General features: G+C 39.3%; 1 protein-coding gene across 7 annotated transcripts in view; it reads left to right on the top strand.

Annotated features, from left to right (window-relative positions):
* The window catches only part of ABLIM2 (actin binding LIM protein family member 2), a 131,302-nt gene that overhangs the window by 53,763 nt on the left and 58,835 nt on the right, over window positions 1-18,704 (top strand). For all 7 annotated transcript variants that reach the window (XM_054295754.1, XM_054295751.1, XM_054295749.1 and 4 more), the window contains exons 4-6: window positions 4,242-4,357; window positions 8,182-8,308; window positions 10,344-10,437. In XM_054295754.1, the coding sequence (XP_054151729.1) occupies window positions 4,242-4,357; window positions 8,182-8,308; window positions 10,344-10,437 (337 nt within the window). The remainder of the gene's footprint in view (window positions 1-4,241; window positions 4,358-8,181; window positions 8,309-10,343; window positions 10,438-18,704) is intronic.

Genomic DNA, 18,704 nt, shown 5'->3' with positions numbered 1-18,704 from the left:
TCAATTGCTGTGGGGACACACTGGTGACTCACTGGGACCCCACATCATCTTATGCTTTCCAGCTGATTAGCCCCTTGTTGCACTGGTGCATGGGGTTGTTCCTCACTGCTTGCAGGATTTAGCATTTTCCCTCACTGAAATTTATGTAAGTGGTAGATAGCACTCAATGTCTGCTTTGTGTCATCATTTTGATCCACAAGGATTCATCCCCATGGAGCACCTTGAGGGATGTGATCATACCAGGTACAAGTTAGAGCAGAATTTGATCCTGCTGGTCCTTAGGATGCTGTCTGACATTACACCTGACCTGGTGAAACTGCAGCCACCTACTGACATGAATAGCTTTGCTCTCTCAACAGCCTGACCGCAGGCTTGTCTTAATTTTCATATATCAAATTTAGTTGACTGTTCAGCCACAGAGTCAGATCAGCAATTTAAAGAATAGATGGGCATCCATCTGCTCTGAAAAAAAAAAAAAAAACCCAAAATTTTCTTTTGTCCATCTCAGAAAGCTTGAATGACTTGCCCACAGCTGCATAGATTGAGGTGTGGTGCAGAGAAGGACAAGACCTTTGATATCAGCACAAGACCTTTGGGTATCAGCACACAGCCTGGATTAGGCTGATGGTGATTTGATGTTTTACAATATAGTTTTATTGGTCACCTCCAGATTTTATTCTGGGTTTGCAAATATTGTAGGCAGGTGGTAAAACAAAATTTGTTGGGAAATGAATCATAGATATATTAAAATTCTGCAAGTCATTTGAGAGAGCTGCTTTAAAAATGCTCTTAATTCTCATTTTAAAAATAGATAATCCAACTGTGAAAATCTCACTGAATATTTATTATAGGATAAGTAGCTAATTAAAACCCTGTCCTGGCTTTTGCAATACCTCGGCAGTGTTCAGTGGGTGACTGGTGGTAAGATATCATTGTATTTGAAGGCAGATATGCTGCTCTTAGCCTAAAATTCTATATATAGTCCTGCTCACAACTTAGAGAGCTCAGAAACTGAAACCTTGTTAATTGGCTGTTACCACCTTCTGTTGTGCCTTCTCTCATACTGGCACTGAAATGCTTGAGCAGGGCTGCTTGTGAAAGGGAGAGGTCAGCTGGGACAGGAAAACTGAAAAATGTGTGGGGAATGAATTCCCAGCGAACAAGACAGTGAAACAAACTTTGAGACTTACTTATAGGTTTAGAAGAGCTGTGAGGGGAGGAAATGTTTGTCTGTACCTTGGAGTGGACAGCTCCAAGGAATATTTTCCTGCAGTTTTTTTAGAACAAGGTGTCTTGCATATTTGGAGAACAATAAAGAATCAAAATTGTTGCTCTTTCCCATTGGAATGGAAAGGCACAGTGATTAGCTACTGAACCATTAGAAAACAGACCAAGTTCAGTATTTTTATTGGCTAGGAAACCCCTAAGTGCCCTCCCATCTAAGGAGGCTCTGTGACTTGCTGTGGTGCCTATGAGCTTTGGCATGTTTAGAGGTGTCAGCTGCCTGCTTCTGTCTTTGTGCCATAGGAGGTGAATATTCCTCTTCTTCTCCTCTAGTTTTAACTTATTTCCTTTTGGATTGTCTGATTGCTCAGACAACGATGAGATGAGCCAATTCAAAGTGGGCCCTCCCTGCTTCTACATTAGCTGCTGCTTGGTGCATCTGTTTGAGGGGGGCTTCTGTGCTCAGTTGGGAGTTCAGCTGGATCTTTATTAGGTATATCCCTGAGTCAGGAAGATGTAATTATAAGATACACCTCACCTCTCCCTACTGCTCCTTATGTACTGCATACAAGATTGTTCAGTAGTCACAGTCATTCTTCAGAGCAGTGAATTGCTCACAGCTCCAGCACATGACCATCCCTGGGATTATTAATGGTGCAAACCCTGCTGTTCAACTGAGACATCTCAGGAGAGCCCAGCTGGGTCATGGGCTGAGCCCAGCCTTGGTTCCCATGGCAAAGCACAGTTGAAGGAACTGTCCTGCCCAGGGCATGCAGCTGTGCAATGGAGTGAGAGGTGGTTCTGTGCTGGTGTCAGTGGAGCAGGGTGCTGCTTTTGTGGGGGGTGAATTTGGGGCAGATTACCAGTGGTTATAATAAGTCTGTGTGTATCTGTAAGTCAAGATGAGATCTCTTCCTGAAAACATGCAGGAGATTGGATGCAAGTTCCTGTCTCAGTTCTGGAATGGTTGAAATCCCTTGGCTTGTGTCTTTCCAGGTCAATTAGTAGTGTTAAGTTCTAGGCTTGATTTTTTAAGATTGTTTTAAAATGAAAACGTGATTAAATGGTTTCATTCATATTTGCAGTAGAAAACTAGGACAGCATTTGGATTGTATGACTCCATTTTAGAGAGAGGTTTTGGTAATTAGTTATGAATTTTTATTATCTATATAGAAGTGTATCACATTTACTAATTTTTATTCAAATGTATGTATGTTCATTTAAATAATCTTTGGGTTGGTCCACATGACGTTCAGAGCTCCTTTCTAGCCTCAGCTCCTCTATGAGTTCATAAAGTTCTTTTATCATTCTGTGTATTAGAAGTATCTCTGACTTTAAAAAGTACCAAAATCTGTTGCAGACAACAGTTATGACCCAAAAAGATAGCATTGGGAGTTTTTTTGAATGTATAACACAGAAGCTTGCTACTGCTGCAAGACAGGACAGGTTTGCTCATTGGAGTGCAGCTCCACCATATCCTGCCTGTCTCAATAGAAACAGTGTTGTCTTCTGGTGAGGTTATTGAGTAAAACTAACGGTACAAAATCCTCTTTGGAATAGATGGAAATTTAGACCTCCTGAATTTATAACATGGTATTGGGCCTTGTTGTACCAGAGTCATACATGGATCCTTTAGCTGGGTCAGAGAGTAAGGCAATATAAGAAGGCTATTTCTATAAAGTATTTTTCCTTACCACAACTTTAGGTAAGTGATAAGGTAGGAAGAGAAAGAGGAAAAAAAGGTGAAATGCGGAAGTCATTATCAGATATCAAAAAAGATAATAATACTTACACTCTATGTCTCCTCATGATTTTTTTAAATTATCACCAGTGGTCCAAAATGGATTGTTGGATGGAAACCAGCACTTAGCTGATTTCAAATATATTTTAGTAACATTATATAGGAACAAACGACAGCATTGCTTTTTTTCTTTTTCTAAGTAATAAAAAAAGTACTTTAAGCGTAATTCAAGTGTAGACTAAGCATCTCTTAGGCAGTTTAAGGAGCAAAATAATGTTTAAGTTTAGCACAAAGTATCTGTGTAGCTTCTGTAGTGGAGACAACCTCACAATTGGCATGAATTTGATAGCATTTGTGGGAGAATGCCATGAGTTTTAATGAAATGCTAATGAAATAGTGTGGTCAGATGGACTTGACCGTGGAGCAGAAGGTGTGTGTTATGCTTGTGCCCCATTAAGCCATATTTTGATAGCTTGGGTAGGGATTTAGTTGGACATGAGCTTTGGGTGGAGTGAAATGTGTTTCTAAATCCTCACCATCCTTTCCTGCATATAAAGTGATTTGTCCATCTGGTTCTCCTAGAGGAAAAGCCTCAGTGGTTTCTATGCCCAGACAAGGAAGTGCACAGCAGAGAGAGCTTTTGTTTTAAGAACACTGATAAAAAGGAATGGTTTAATTAAGTGTAAGGAGAGCTGGTTTTGGGTAGGGAAAACAAATAATGTAGACACTGTGAGGTTCATAACTGGGATAGGTTTTTTCCCTTTGAGAGTTCAATAACATTTGCTTTCTGACCACATAGATTAAGAGGAGGACTTTGATGTGATAAAAGTTGTGAGGACAAGTGCTGGTTTTTAATGTATAAGAGTCATCACTCTTGTGCAGCTATTTAACAACATAAAAGCAGCTGCATTTGCCTCTACTTAACTCCCTGTAATGCCAATTTTATTTTCATTCTGTAACTGATCCTGTTAGTGATGAACTCTGGCTGATACTACATTTCTTAGATACACAACAATTTGGACTTGAGTGCTCACTGTGTTTTTGTAGCTTTAGATATTATTATTTTTCCTAAGAAGCTGTAACCATCTGCATTTGAAGTTGTCTGTTTGATTTGCCCCTTTGATACTTAAGCCTCTAAGTGGCTGAAAAACTGAATGAGAACTGTGCAAGCAGAGACAAAGAAGCCAGAGTATAATCAGTTCCTTTGTGGGAAGATATTTAATTTTGATAAAGGCATGAGACTGTAGCCAGTTTGCTTTTGTTTCTGCTGTTGCAGGTTGCCTTTCCCTGCGGGTGACCGGGTAACTTTTAATGGGAAGGAATGCATCTGCCAGAAATGTTCCCTGCCCCCTTCCAGCAGCACTGGCTCCTTCCCTGTACAGAACCTGAGAAGTAAGTATGGATTTCTGCTCTTTTCAGTCAGTGCTTCTTAGTCTGCACAGGTTAAAAGAACATAATTTTACACCAGTGTGTGTACTATTGGAACTTGTACTACTCTGCTGCATAAGAAGTGTCATGAAATACAAAGTAGCCACGTGACAAAGTATAGAGTGATTTTTCAATAAAGTCTGATGTTAAAAAGAAGCACAGATGGTGCTATTATAGGATTAACAATACATTGAACCTCTCAAAGATTTGAATAAAATGAACTGAATCAAATTATTTGGAGAAAAGCATAATATAGATGCTGATATTTTTGAGGATTTAGTCCAAGTCCATTTGAAATAAAAGCCAGGATGAAATTCAATGATTTTTAAGTGTTCCAGTTCCAGCTTCAGAAAATATAAGTGTCAGGATTGCATGGCTAAATACTACACAGCAAGGGGTTTAATGTGTGAAGTGGGGGGCATTCTCATCGACCTCAGACTGTTGTGCACTATCAGAAAATACAAACAGTAGGGGAAAGAAATGTGATATTTTCACACCAACTTCTTTGCAGTAAACCATAGAGGGGTGGTGTAGCTCTGAACTCCGTTCCTCTGCTCTTTTGCTTATAAAGTGCTGCCATGCTTTAAGAGTCCACTGCCAACTTCATGTAATTAAACAGCAGCAGCAATGCAATTAAACAGCAAAGACAGAAAAAAATTTAATGACTGTTACATCAGGCTGGATTCAGCATGGCTGAGGAAGGGCCCCATGGATTGCTCATCTTCCTGTGTAAGAAGTCTAACCCACTTCTGGGAGAAATCTCTCCTTTTTTCAGTTTTCTTTTTCCCCCAACATTTCTTCACAGAAATTTTCACCATCTCATTTCTACAGTTCATCAGCCAAACCTGCTGTGTGAATGCCCTGTGAGAGGCTCTACTGATTCCTCTTGCTAGTGCCACTCTCTTTTGGGGATAGGTTGGCCCTCTCTGTTAGGTGATTTCTCTTGTCACTTATTCCTGAGATGGATCCTCCTTGGCCATCTTTGCTGTCTCCTTGTTATATGTGAAAAGTGCCTTTGACTACAATGGCATTATTAGCCTGGTTGAGTACTGACAGGACAAGTTAATTTGATTATCTGTGGCACAGAATCCTTTAATGTATTTACATTCCCTTTCTCTGTGCACACACACACTGGAGAGTTTTTCTTGTCATTGTATTTCCTCAGCTCTCTTGGGTCTGCACTGAGCCTTCCCAGAGCCCAGACACCTGCAAACCTCAGCAAACCCCTTGCCTCAGAGGGAGACAGCACTGGGAGCAGGCACATCTCTGTGGCAAAGCCTGACCCTGGAAAATAGAAGTTTACCTTTTCCCCACATTGCATAGAGCAGTGAACAGTATATCTCCTGGCAAGAGCTTTCTTGGAAAAGATCTTAAAGAGTTGCTGTAAATGAGCAACTCTTGTTAGGAGTGCACAAAAACATGACCTCAGGCAAACTTTTTCAAGGAAGGAGTAGTACACTGACCCTCTGTTACACTGGGTTTGTTCCTGTCTCAGAAGTATCTGATGTGTGCCATGTGTGCTCCTCCCCAGCCTGTTTATCTCGGCAGTGCTTTCAGAACATCTCCTGGGGACTCACTGAGCTCCCAGCATCACTGCCCCCTCTGACAAGTCCTTCTATTTTCATTCTCCCCTTTTGCTTCTAACCTCCTTCACACATTCCATTTGGAAGAAATGAAGAATGTAAAATACTTGCTTTCTGCCTGAGTCCTTGAATTTTTTATTATATAAGTACCTACCTCTCTGTTTTGTTTTGTTTTATAAAACAATAGCTCTGAAAATCTCTTGTGACAGTGTTGATTTTGAGAGAGTACTCAAGGAAGAATATTAACATGGAGCAGCAAATTGATATGTTCTGCAGAGTTATTGCTTGAAATTAGTTGAGTCACCAAAGGATGCTGCATCCAAGATGGGAAGACAAGGACATGCATCAGTAGGCACTGTTGGCATAGCAACCACAATATTTGTTTGTAATTATCTGGCACTTTACAGAGAAAGCAGCAGTAGGGAAAAAAAAAAGTAACTCACAAAATGCTGCATTTCTGCCCACCCAAGCTTAAACCAAATGAAAGGTGAATGACATTTCAGCACATGATGTTGTGTTCAGTTTGTGAAATAAACCCTCAAGCAGTCGGATTAAATTAGATTTCCAGATGAATCCCCAGTACAGGGGAGATCACAAACAAATTTCTGATTGCAGTTGAACAACAAATACCGTAGAATACTGCAGGGACTAAAACCAGGCACACACCCAAATGTTCTTTATTATTAGCAAAACTCAAATGTTCTGATCTGCAGTGCATATGCTTTTGTGCTAGGCTTGTTTCCAGGTATTGGTGCTCTGGAGGGTAACATTAAAGAGCAACGTTATTGCTCCCTCAATACATTCCAAATCCACTAAAGGAAAGTACAAACTGTGCTTTATCATTGTGTGCTCAGAAGTGAAACATTTACAATTTCACTTACACTGTCATTAGGGTCATGTAACCAATAAAATACTGTCTTAAATCAGAAAGTTTTTAAGAAGACTGTTTAAATGCTTTAATAAGATCCTAGGTTGAGAGTTCTTTCTTAATAACCTGATAAATCTTTCTAATGCTTTTCATAGCTTTTTCTTCCATCTATGACATTGTTATGGGTTTGTTTTCTCTCCTGGCATTTCTGAATGCTTAAGTGTCTTTCAGGTTTTATCTTTTCTCTAGAAAATTATTGGTATACCTGAATAATTCCTAAAAATACTACGTAGTTTTCCACTTGAGATGGAAGATATTTTATGGAGCATTAGAAGGTTACTGAGATATTGCTACTAGAATCAGTTTATCACTGACATTTATCCCTTTTTTCCACATATTCTACTATTTTAACATTTAGTAAGAAAATCAGCCATAGAAAGGAAATCTGTAGAGTGAGAGATGGACCTTGTAGGGTGTTAGAGGGTTCATTTGACAACCAGATCCAAATCCCATGTGTACATAACATCTCTGAAGAGTGCAGAAACTGATTGTAGGTTTGGCTTTTGTTAGCTTAGTCAAAAACTTCCATTGTTAAAAAGAAAGGCAACCAAATCCCCAGACAGTCTTGTTCTCAGTTACTCTTGTTACTCTTTCTGGGGAGTAGAACTAGCTTACCTACAACCTGTTGAACCAACATAGACTAACCTCTGTTACCAGTTATTGCATGTTTTGCATGTATTTTTTGTTAGCACCTCTTGAAACTTAATATAAGTGAATTTTTATAGAGAATAAATACATAGACAGCCATCACTTTAACATATTGAAATGTCACTAATGCCTTTTAGGTATTGGTGTGTTTTACTGGGTACAGAAAATTTCATACCGGATTTTCAGCTTGGATTTTTTTCATGGTTGCAAAACAATTTTGAAATGAGTGGAGCTTGCAGATCCCAAGGCAAAGGCTAGTATGAAGAATTAGTTTTTTACTCTTTGTCTTTTTTATTTCTTTTATCAGGCAGATTCGTGATGCTTGAAAAATTAATCAGCAAAACATTTTTTAAAACACAGTATAAGCGAATTAAAATTTTAAAAATTTTAAAAAAATTTTAAAAAGCCTAAGTCACTAGGAAATGGAAGTCATCAGCTTTTTTCTTTGAATGATGCATGTCTTGTAGCAATTTCAGATCTTTCCAAGGGCAGCAACACTTGCCATCCATCAGTGAGCAGTGGAGCCCTTGTGAGCTGTTACTGGACACTGATGGATCCTTGTGCTGCTGTAACCAACTGCTGCATGACCTAAAGAATATGATTCACTCATTTGGGTTTTTCTCTTGCAGATTGTGGGGGCTGTGGTTCGGAAATAAAAAATGGTCAGTCCTTGGTCGCCTTGGACAAACACTGGCATTTGGGCTGCTTTAAGTGCAATACATGTGGCAAGCTACTGAATGCAGAGTATATCAGCAAGTAAGTAGAGGAGTATTTTCACCTCTTTTAATCATTCTTTTAATGCCAAATAATTAATTTATCATTGCATTTATTTGCATTATTAAGATTTAAAGATAATGCATATTATAGAAATTTAATATATATATTATAATAATATAATTAATATAATATATAAATGCATATTGCATTACCTTTTTTATATATAAGATATTAGAGATTATTGTCTAAATTATTACCTAAGTTGTATTTAGAAAAATAAAATGGAAAAAAGTAGAAGTAACATTTTTCTGTTTACCTGGAATGGGACTTGACAAAGCAGAGAGGCAGCAGGTGGAATATGTTTCCAGAACCCAAATGTAGGCCCTTACTTACCTATGGTTTTGCTGTCTGTGATGCTGTAATGTAATCAGGCAGGTACTGTTCTTTCTATATGCATTACATAAGAGGAAATGTTAGAAGTTCATTAAGGATGTACATGCCATGATTTTGTGCAGCTCCAGACCCTCGTGCTGTCAGATTTGACTGAATGTGATGGCAGCACTGAGAAACAGCACAAAGCACACACATAGACCATGTCCCGTGTCAACACTTTGATCAGGCCAGTGACATGCAGGCCTTTCACTGGCCAAGGCACCTGGGATTAATTTCTGCTTCAGAGAAGTGTGTTATGTTGGAATTTTCTTAAGCAGCAAAATAACTCAGTCACCAGTGCCCGGAGATGATGGGGTTTCAGAGCCTATGTCCCCCTGACGTTCAAAAATTCTTTAGATTTCAATTAATACAAATACAATATTTAATTTCACAGCTTGCACTGGAGAACAGTATTTATTAAAAGGGTGTTCTTAAATAAGGTTTTTCATTGTCTCAATGTTGGGCTAGTCTGCTGTATTTTAGTACAGTGCTTTTTTTGCTTGTTATTGAATATACCTTCCCCCATAAATTGTAAAGATATAATTAATGCAAAATCGTCTTTTTAAAAAGGCTAAATGCCAAACAAAATAACTCTAGAGAGGAAACATCCTGTCTTTAATTAATTCAATTAATTATTGTGATAACTTCTTGGTTAGTCTCTAAGAAATCCAACTTCCAGGCTATAACATTAATTTCTATGTTTCTCCAGGGAAATGTCTGATAAAATTATGCCTCTGCTGATAAATCTGTCTGATCATGGGCTGTTTTAGTATAACAAACAAAACATATTTAACTATGTTTAACTTGAACTTTGAAGCATGAGAAGAGTCTCCAGTTTCTTCTTAGAGCAATTTATTTTCATTCATCAGTTTAATGGTCTACATGTACAATTTAGTAAAATTATAAAATGCAAAATTAAGAGGTTCTTGTCAGGGCAATAGTCCAAAAGTTCTGGTCTTGTCACTTTGAAATAAAAGCTAAGACTCCAGGTTTTTTTCTTCATATCTCTAAATTGTATCTTAACTCACTGGTGGTGGTGAAATAGCTGCTTACATCATGCATGAACACACTGCTGCTGAGGCTGAATTCCTGTAGTCATTGCTGGCTTCTGAGGAGCAATTCCCAAGTCGTTTGATCCATGACTGCCTTTAAGCAAGTCCAGTCAAGTGTGCCAGTAGATTTAAATGTTTATCAAAACTTGGTTTACAGACAAGATATTTGAGAAATTGCTCTCTGCAGCCTCAGCTAAAGGATTAGGTAATACATATTTCAGATGGTACATCAGTTGGATGAATTAGATGATAAGAGGGGAAGAGTAATATGGTGAAATAACTTTCCAGAGAGGGGGAAACACGTGAAAGAAAATAATGGGTAGCATGATTAAACAGGTGGTGTGAGGGTCTCAGAGACTGAGTATTACTACAAGGCTGATGGCTGAGTTTAGCCACAAAGGAGAGAAGTGGTCCAAAATAGTTGTTCATTACTATTCAGCTTTTTATAATATTAATGACCGTGAGGGAGGCAGGAAAGCCCATAAATACCTTATGCAGTGTTGAAATTCACGCATTTTAGATGCATAATCTCCCAGTGATCTGTAAGCTTACATAAAGCAGCATCTGTACAGCCTGTTGTTCTTCCCTAGGGATGGGGTTCCATATTGTGAAACAGACTACCACGCCAAGTTTGGGATCAGGTGTGACAACTGTGAAAAGTACATCACAGGAAGAGTGCTCGAGGTAAGGAGAACCTGTCGTTCAAGCACATCTCAAAGTGTACAAAAAACCCAAAACTCATTTGGGTTTGGTCCTGTGCTCACAAATGAGTGTTAATGCCACAGCTTAATGTTACTTTTATTGAATACCAGGAACTCTGTCTGTAATCGGGATTTTTGTTTCTTCTGTTAATTATTTGGTAATACACAAACTCCATAAATGGATATTTATGGTACTGGAGAATGTTCAGGGAGCAGAAGTAATAAATGAATGTGTTATCAGGCACGTTTTAAAACTTGCATTAAATTCATTTGCAATGTCTGGTTTTTTTATTCTCTTTTATGTTCCCCAAAGATAGGATGAAGCTGTTGAAAAGTAAAATGAATTATTTGAACTGTGTTTTTGCAACCAGAAATGAACTGTGTGGCAGAGATTTTTTTGCACTTGTTGTTCTAAGAAGCAGGAAGTTGCTTAGTGTAGGGTTATGTTTATGCATTATGCAAAAATTTCCATATAACTGACCAAATGGCACAAAATGAATACATTCCTTTGATCAGAATAAAATTTATCCTTGGATCTAAGTGTATTGTTACCCTGTCAGTCATCGATTATCTGCTTTTTCTTTCTGCTTTTTCCTGTGAAGTCCAAGCAGTACTTGGAGTTAGGAAGAGTTGCTCAGTTCACTCTTCATCAGCTAAGAAAGTCTGGAGAAATCCCAAAGGGCTTCCACCAGAGAAAGATCTGCTTGGAGTCACACAAAGACTTAACTGTCCAAGTGGTGGACAATGAGAACTTGTTAGGAGCTGATGAGCAAGTATCCATTCTAGATGGGAATCTGTCTTGGATGGGATGATAGGGTGTTAACATAGGCATGAGAGATGTTTCCATTAACAAATGTTTTTACAGACCTCTCTGAAAGGAGATTTCTAAAAGGGAATTTGAAAGAGTATAAAGACAGTTTTCTCTTTTTTTTTTTTTTGCACACAATTGTCTCAACTGAAAGAGGCAAAACAAAAGAAAACGTCTTAAAACCTTCAAAAATGTAAAAGGTGACCATGGAAGTTGTTATATGTTTTCAGAGGTGTCAAGCATTGACACTGAATGAAAGGGAGTAAAAGGGGGTGAAATTTGAAAGTGAAGGTAATTAAGAGAGGTGAATGCAGAGAGAAGAGTTAAAGCTGTGGCAAATTTGGAGTGCACTTACTCAGAGCAGTTTACAAGGAGTGATTAATACTGAGACAGGAGAAGGACACAAGCTCCAGTTTCTGTACTGACTCTTGGCTTCACAATATTTTGTTTTTCTGTCCTGGTTCTTGCCTTGAAATATATGCAAGATGCTCTTTTTATGTGGTAATGTTTTACCTGCAGTATGGTTCAACAATAGCATGTAGTGTGATGTGATTAAGAACTGGCTCCTTACTGTCTCTATGGGTAATGAAAAGAAAAAAAAAAAGCCTTAAAGATCTGCAAAGTAACATTACCAAGTGTGATTTGTGGAACCTGGGAGCACATGTGACTGTAGTTGGTTCTTCTGGCTGCTTGGGAAGAGTGTACTGAATTGGAAGACAGTTCTTTGTTTTTATTGTAGATGGGCCAGTAACAAACTTGGGAAAAGCTAATTTTTGAAGGCTATTGTAGGAATTCTACCATGACAGATTACATATGATGGTTTTGGTCAGTGTGTGTGTGTGTGTGTCCCTGTCCTCTCCATTCCCCAGTGCTGCTCTAAGGACAGCTCTGTACCACTGATCCTCATCTTGCTTTGGGACTGGTTCAGGCTGGGAGCTACTTTCATTGGTCTGTGGCGTTTAACTGTGGAAAAAATGCTGATGCAAGATTCCAAAACCTTTAAAAAAAAAAAATGAGGAGAAAGGACTTTCAGCATCTGTAAAAGCACAGATAGTATCATTGTGAAACAGGAAGCGTAGATTGAGGTTAGAATGGAGCAGGAAATGGATGTCAACAGTTACAGGGACATTTAATGTCTGGACACTTGTTGCAACAACCTGGAAATTTTATGATCTGATTTTTTTTTTCTGTAGAACTGTACAAAACAATCTGTTGGTTTATGTGCAACAAAGCTAATCCAGCTTAAGCATGGGTGCATGTCACATGTAGCGTTCTGCTGTCACAGTAGGTCCTGTTGCTCATGACATCTCCCAAGATATCTGCTCCCATCCCCTCAGTTTTTCCATGACACATCTCAAGAGCTTTCTGTGCACTCCTGCTGCCTGTTCACAAGGAGTGACTCACACTGTAAGCCTTCTCCCCTGGTGATCAGCCTGGGTTTCCACGACTCTTTGGAGCTCTGTAAGGGATCACTTAAACAGCCATTGAGTTTCAGTGTGGACCATGGAGAGCAGCTGGGTGAGGACACAATGCACACACCTTGTTTGAGAAGGAAACCAGACAAAAAGTCACAGTCTGAGCAGACAGATTTAAAAGGATGCAGAGAGTGTGTCCATAGCTAATGTGGTTAAGGCATTTTTTGTTTGAGTGCAGCAGATGGGCTTGTTCTAAAGGCTTGGAACTGGGCTGATCTTCTCTCTCTCTCTCTCTGGTCTCGGTATCAAACTCCATGTCTGTTTGTCCCTAGCACACTAATTGATATGTTTGTGTATCTCCTGGTCAGGAGGACAGAGAAAATACAGGGTAGCAATGCCGTTTCTTTGTTGTAGGATGCATTATTAGTGGAGTTGTCTGGAATATTGTCACATTTTTCAAAACATCAATATTTCTTTTTACCATTTTGAATATTATCTGGAGAAAAACAGAAATAAAAGGCCAAATTTATCCTAAACTAGGGGGAAATCTTGACAGCAATACTTATTAGGCAGGGGAATGCTCTCCCAAGGGAGCTGCTGGAAACTATCACTTTGAAAGTCTTGTAACAAGACTGGACAAGGCACTGGAAAATCTGTGTTAGGGAACAGTCCTGCAATGACAAAGGGAGGGACTATATGACCTAATAGGATTTTTTCCATCTCTGATTTCTGTGATAATGTCAGGAGGACAGCTGCTTCCAATGTTATTCTGTGACTAGATTTTATAATATTGTCTCCCTTTCCAACACTTGTTCATTTTTAGTGTTTATTCAGCAGAAAGGAAGGGAGTGTCAACTAGTGTGAGTTACTGATAAGTTATAAAATATGACTGTTTTTGTAGGTCCTCAGCCAAATACAATGATGATTTAGTTATCTAAATTCTTCTCTCAGCCCATTTTCTGAAGGCCAGATTCATTCAATGTAGTAAATGGGCTTAGACACAGGATAGCTTTGTTTATAATTCCTTTCTAGTTTCTTTCTTCCCCTCCAGTCCACCTTGGCTTGCACTCACTCTCCCAGGGAACTTGTACTGAAAAAGCTATAAAAGGGGCTGAGCAGTTCATTTATGGAGATTATAAATTTTATTACTTTTAAAAGCAATGATTTTGCTGTTTTGAGTTTTGTTTTTGTTTTAAACCCTACTCACCACTGCATTTATGGGCAAGATTTGCTTCGTTTGTGATGCATACAGAACACTCTTAAATGCAAATCAATCCTCTCCTAGAAGTTGTGTTATTTTATCCCTGACCATATGTATTGATAAATCTGCCAACTTAAGTGAGGAGCAGGAAGTTGCTGGAGTTTGCTTTTGTAGTTTGACTTGAGATGCACTGTGACTGAAAACCTCTAGGGAGAGAAAGGGTTTACTTCATGCTCATGCTGTATCTCTGCTGCCAATCCTGCAATAGTTAGCATCATGCAATAGCACACATCTTAAAATAACAAGCCACTGATTTTTATGACCAGCCATTTCCCTTTTGTCATGTTGCAATCCATTTCTCTGCACTTAGCGCTAAAAATATTTTTCTCCTTTTTTCTATTACAAGCAGTAATTTATTAGTTAAAATTTCAACTTGTGCTAATGAGCATATCCTAAAAAAAATTCTTTTCTTTTTTTTTAATTACTGTATATCTTATGATAATACAGAGCCTACTTTAAATCCCTTTCATTCAAGAAAACACTCTGAATTTCTGTCCTCATTTTAATGAATCTTTCAGCTGCATTTTGCTGGGGGAGGCAGAGATGTGTAGTCTGTCTCTCAGTCCTTCCCACATAGCAGGTTGTGTAAAAGGTTTGGAAAGCTGTTGAGGTTCATGACAAAGCTGTGTGACGGCCAATGGCTCCTCCTTGTCCTCTCCTGGGAGGCATGTCTGGGTTTCCTTAACATCTGATACTTACAAACATCATCTCAATTCCAGTATCTTTCTATTTTAAAGTGGTCCACGTTAAAAGAGTTAAAAAATGCTTTGGATAAGATTGATTTTTAGGGTTTTTTTGTTTTCCCCTCCAATTGATGAAATATAAGGAGAACTTATAGAGAGTAGTTTTAGTTCCTCTCAGCTTTTATTTTACAAAACAGAGTGAACCCAGTTCTCCTCTGCTGGTAAAGTCAGCTCCAGGCTTTTCTGGTGATGCTGTGGGTTCCTGACTGGAGCCACCTTCTCTCAGCATGGATGAACACTGTACTCTAGACAATGCCTCAGCACTATCTTGTGCAGTGATAGTAACCTCTTCCACCATCTCTAAAGAAAGTGCTTTCCTAGTGTGTCCCACACTGGTGCAATTTTCTTCTGTGAGTTCTCTTAACATTGACAGCTCATGGCAAGATGTTGAGACATTACTTTGTGGGGAGAGGTTCTCTTCATCTGCTTTTTCAGCTGGTGGTTTCCTCCATTGTTACAGGAGGCCTCCTTATCCAAAAATAACCTTCTGAGTATGTTTTAATGGCAAACACAATATAGGCTGTGAGGGGATCACATTTGCTTGGATAGGCATCTGTGTCCCATCAGTGCCCAAAATGCCCCTCAGGGGTATTTTCAGCACTCAATTTTATCTACAACTGTCCCATGATTCACAGCTACATGACTGGTGTAAATGTGGCTGCTGGAAATCACAGCAGTTGGAGCCATCATCTTTATGTTTAGTATCTGACATCCTAACATGGCAGCATGGCATTTAGTTTATGTGGGGGATGAAAGAGTTAGCATTTTACTTGCTTACATGTATGTGTAAATGTCTAGAAAAACATAATCAATATATGTTCTTAAAATTTATTAATCACAGCCATATTTTATTTTGAAATAAGGGAACAAATGCAGTGGGCACTAGGCAGGAATGAGACTAGAAATGTCAATAATTTATATGTCAATTAAATGTTACTTATGACAAAGTCACAGTGACTTACTAATTAAAACATGAATCTTATTTTTCATAGTTTGTGTTTTGCCTTGCCCTAGGGTTGAGCTGATTTTGTTTGCAGCCATATCTACTTTGTAAATCGATTGCCTTTCCCTTTGCAGGAGTCTCAGTATATCAGAGAGACGATACTAATTCTCTAGAGCAGGGAGTACAAATTTCTGCCCGCAGTGTGGAAGAATGGTTCATTCTGCAATGTCTGTTGCCCTGCTGTTTCATTAACAACAGGACCTACTGATGTGTGAAAGGTGCTTGAGCAGCTTATTACATAGGCATTAATAGTGAAACATGCAATAAAGGCAGCTCTGTGTGCGGGAGTGAAGGGTTCCCTGTGCATGGGCAGCGTGGGGAGGGCTGCCAGAGCAGCAGAAGGATCCAAGTGTCAGTGCTGCCTTCGTTAGAAACTGCTCTCTGCGCTTCTCTCCCTTCAACAGAGAAGAAAGAAAACTGTGGGAAAGACAAATCTAAATAAATCAGCATTAGCTTTTGCAAAAGGAGACCATCCAAGGTAGGAAACGTTAACTAGCCCTTTCAGTGCATAATGTTTGCTGAGATGCAAGGCATTCTGCAGCTTGGGAATGGTCTCTGGTTTGGTGCCACTTGCATTTATCTGGGGCTGCTGGCTTGCAAAAGCAGGTTAATCATCAGTGCATTTATCTGAATTTGGCTGGGTAAGTGTTGACAGTTGACCTAGACTTCCTGCTTTAAAACAGGCATAATTAAAAATACTATCCGAAAGCAGATAAATAGCTATGCAAATGCTTTTTTTCCTTATCTTTTAGCTTTTTCTGCAGCACAGTTATATTGGTCTAGATGAATTTACCTCATCTTTCTCCCACTTTCAGCCTTTCCCTTTTTAGCCACCTCTTCTCTCCAGAAATACAGGTCTATGCCTATCTGTTCTTATTGTCTGAACTGCTACGAACTCACAAATTGTTATTGTGTCAGGAGAAAACTGTACATTAAACTAAACTCTTTGCATAGCTTTTACCCTGTAAATAATTTGTTAGGTTTATTGAAGAGCACTGAGTGACATTTGATGATAGCTTAAGACTTATATTTTTACCTAAGGAAGGGGGTTCTGCAAACTATTTCTGAATAACATAGAAAAGTTTAGGATTTGAGGGAAACCGATTGATAGAGAAGAAAGAATGAGTGTTCCAGGTTTTGTGAGGGTTTTTTATTTCTTTTCTCAGCTGCTTATTTGCTTTCATGTTGAGAATTCCTCCCACATGTGTGGGGAAAGTCCTCAGCAGTGCTGCTGTGTGTTTGTACTTGTGTGGGTTTGTGTTAGTTTTAGTGCACAGTTTGATTTTTGAGCCTGGCAGACTCGTGATGCCCATTGCCTTTCCTCACACAAAAATGTAGTACCAGTTAACTGTCTCAGATTATCTGAATTGACTGACTGAAGGATCAAAGGGGTGATTCCAGCAGTCACCCTGATCCTGCTGAGCCTCAGACCCCAGCAGCAGTGTGCAGCTACCCTGCCTCCCTAAGCCATGTGTTGCTGTGCTGATGCATTAACATCCAGTGCCTTTTGCCATTTGGGTGTTCTTACAGTGTGAAACGTTGCACCTCATGGATGTCTTCAGTCCCTCATCCAGTTATTTCATGTATTCCTTCATTCCTGGTGGTGCTCTGACCCACATCAGGGGAATGCTGCTGTTGCACAGCTCTGCAAAGCCCCAGAGCTCCCTTGCCCTGTCAGCAGCACAAGCCCTGCCTCCAGCTCTGTCCTGTAACCATGGCAGTGCTGCAGCAGTGACTGCACTCCGTGACAATTGCTTTTGTTGATAAAGTACCTCCAGGATGCTCTGGCCCATGTGAAAACAGTTCAGCATGTCAGCTAATAGCAGGGAGAGCAGCCTGTGACTCATTTCTTGTAGCTTTAAGATTTTTTCATCCTATTAACCTTCAGCATTTTTTGTGCTTTTACAAATTTCTTTTTCTTCCCCCAAAGTAAGAACTTCTGAATGGTACATTGAACTGGAAATATGTCTGAAAGTAGAAACGTCCTACTTTCAGGAGGGATTATTAATGTCAGTTCTGCATGTGACAGCAGCATTTCCACTCCCGGGTAACTCTAGTGATCCAGAACACAGAATGAGAGACAGCTTCTGTTCTTAGATGTTTACAGCCCAGATCACCACGTTCAGCTTGAAAAGAGCTGTGCTGGCTTCCTCTGATAACTTGGGTTTTTTCTCCAGGGCTGTTCAGTGTTGGTTGAGCTTTATTCTTCCATCTGAAATGGGTGTGCTAAAAACACAGCTGCAAAGTTGAAAATTAAGGGGAATATGTCTGCAAGTCATCTCTCTCCTTCTTCACTCCCTCTCTCCTATCAAGAGTTGGCATAAGTGAGAGCCAGCTGCAGCTTGTCTTGGCCCCAAGGTGGATTTTAAGGAGTGGGAAAAGGAGATTTGTTGAACAGATGGAAAACAGAAGCCTCTTCCAGTCTCAGTGGGTGGCAAGAAAAATTGCAAAGCTGAGAAGAAAAAGACAAAAGAGGCAGATCACTCACTCCATAACAGAAACAACTGACTGCAAAATCAGTGGTTTTAGGTATGACAGACAGTTTTGATTTACAAGAACATTTACAAAATTCTATAGAAAAAGGTGCACTATTGTCCTCTTCCAGATTTTATCTGATTTTGGCAGGGCTGAATTTGCTCCTGAGCCAGAACTTGTTTGGAGATGTCACAGAATGAGATTACAGTTCTAATAGTGCTAGTTTTCCTTCTATTATTTATTTTTTCTCAATTATCCCCTATATGGCTTTTTAATTACTTTTATTTTATTTTCTCCCACAACCATTAGAAACTTCTTCTGCGAGTTCGGTTTTATAGTAAGTTGTTATCATTCTGAGATAAATGCTCTTGTTGATTTGATTTACACCTTATACCTGGAAGAATAAGGAGTGTGTGGGAAGCAATTAAAATGACTCAAATGTGGGAGGGAATTCTCAAGGCTCTGCAAAGCACAGCAGGATGAGCCAGAACCAAGACAACATGAAATAACTGTACATGTGAGATTGCTAAAGCTCTAGGTAATGC

This window comes from Melozone crissalis, unplaced genomic scaffold (genome assembly GCF_028551555.1).
Source record: "Melozone crissalis strain CALT ecotype California unplaced genomic scaffold, PUWL_Pcris_2 ptg000006l_1, whole genome shotgun sequence".
Classification (NCBI taxonomy): domain Eukaryota; kingdom Metazoa; phylum Chordata; class Aves; order Passeriformes; family Passerellidae; genus Melozone; species Melozone crissalis.
Note: the sequence above shows the minus strand (reverse complement) of the source record. Positions and strands in the feature narration are given on the sequence as shown.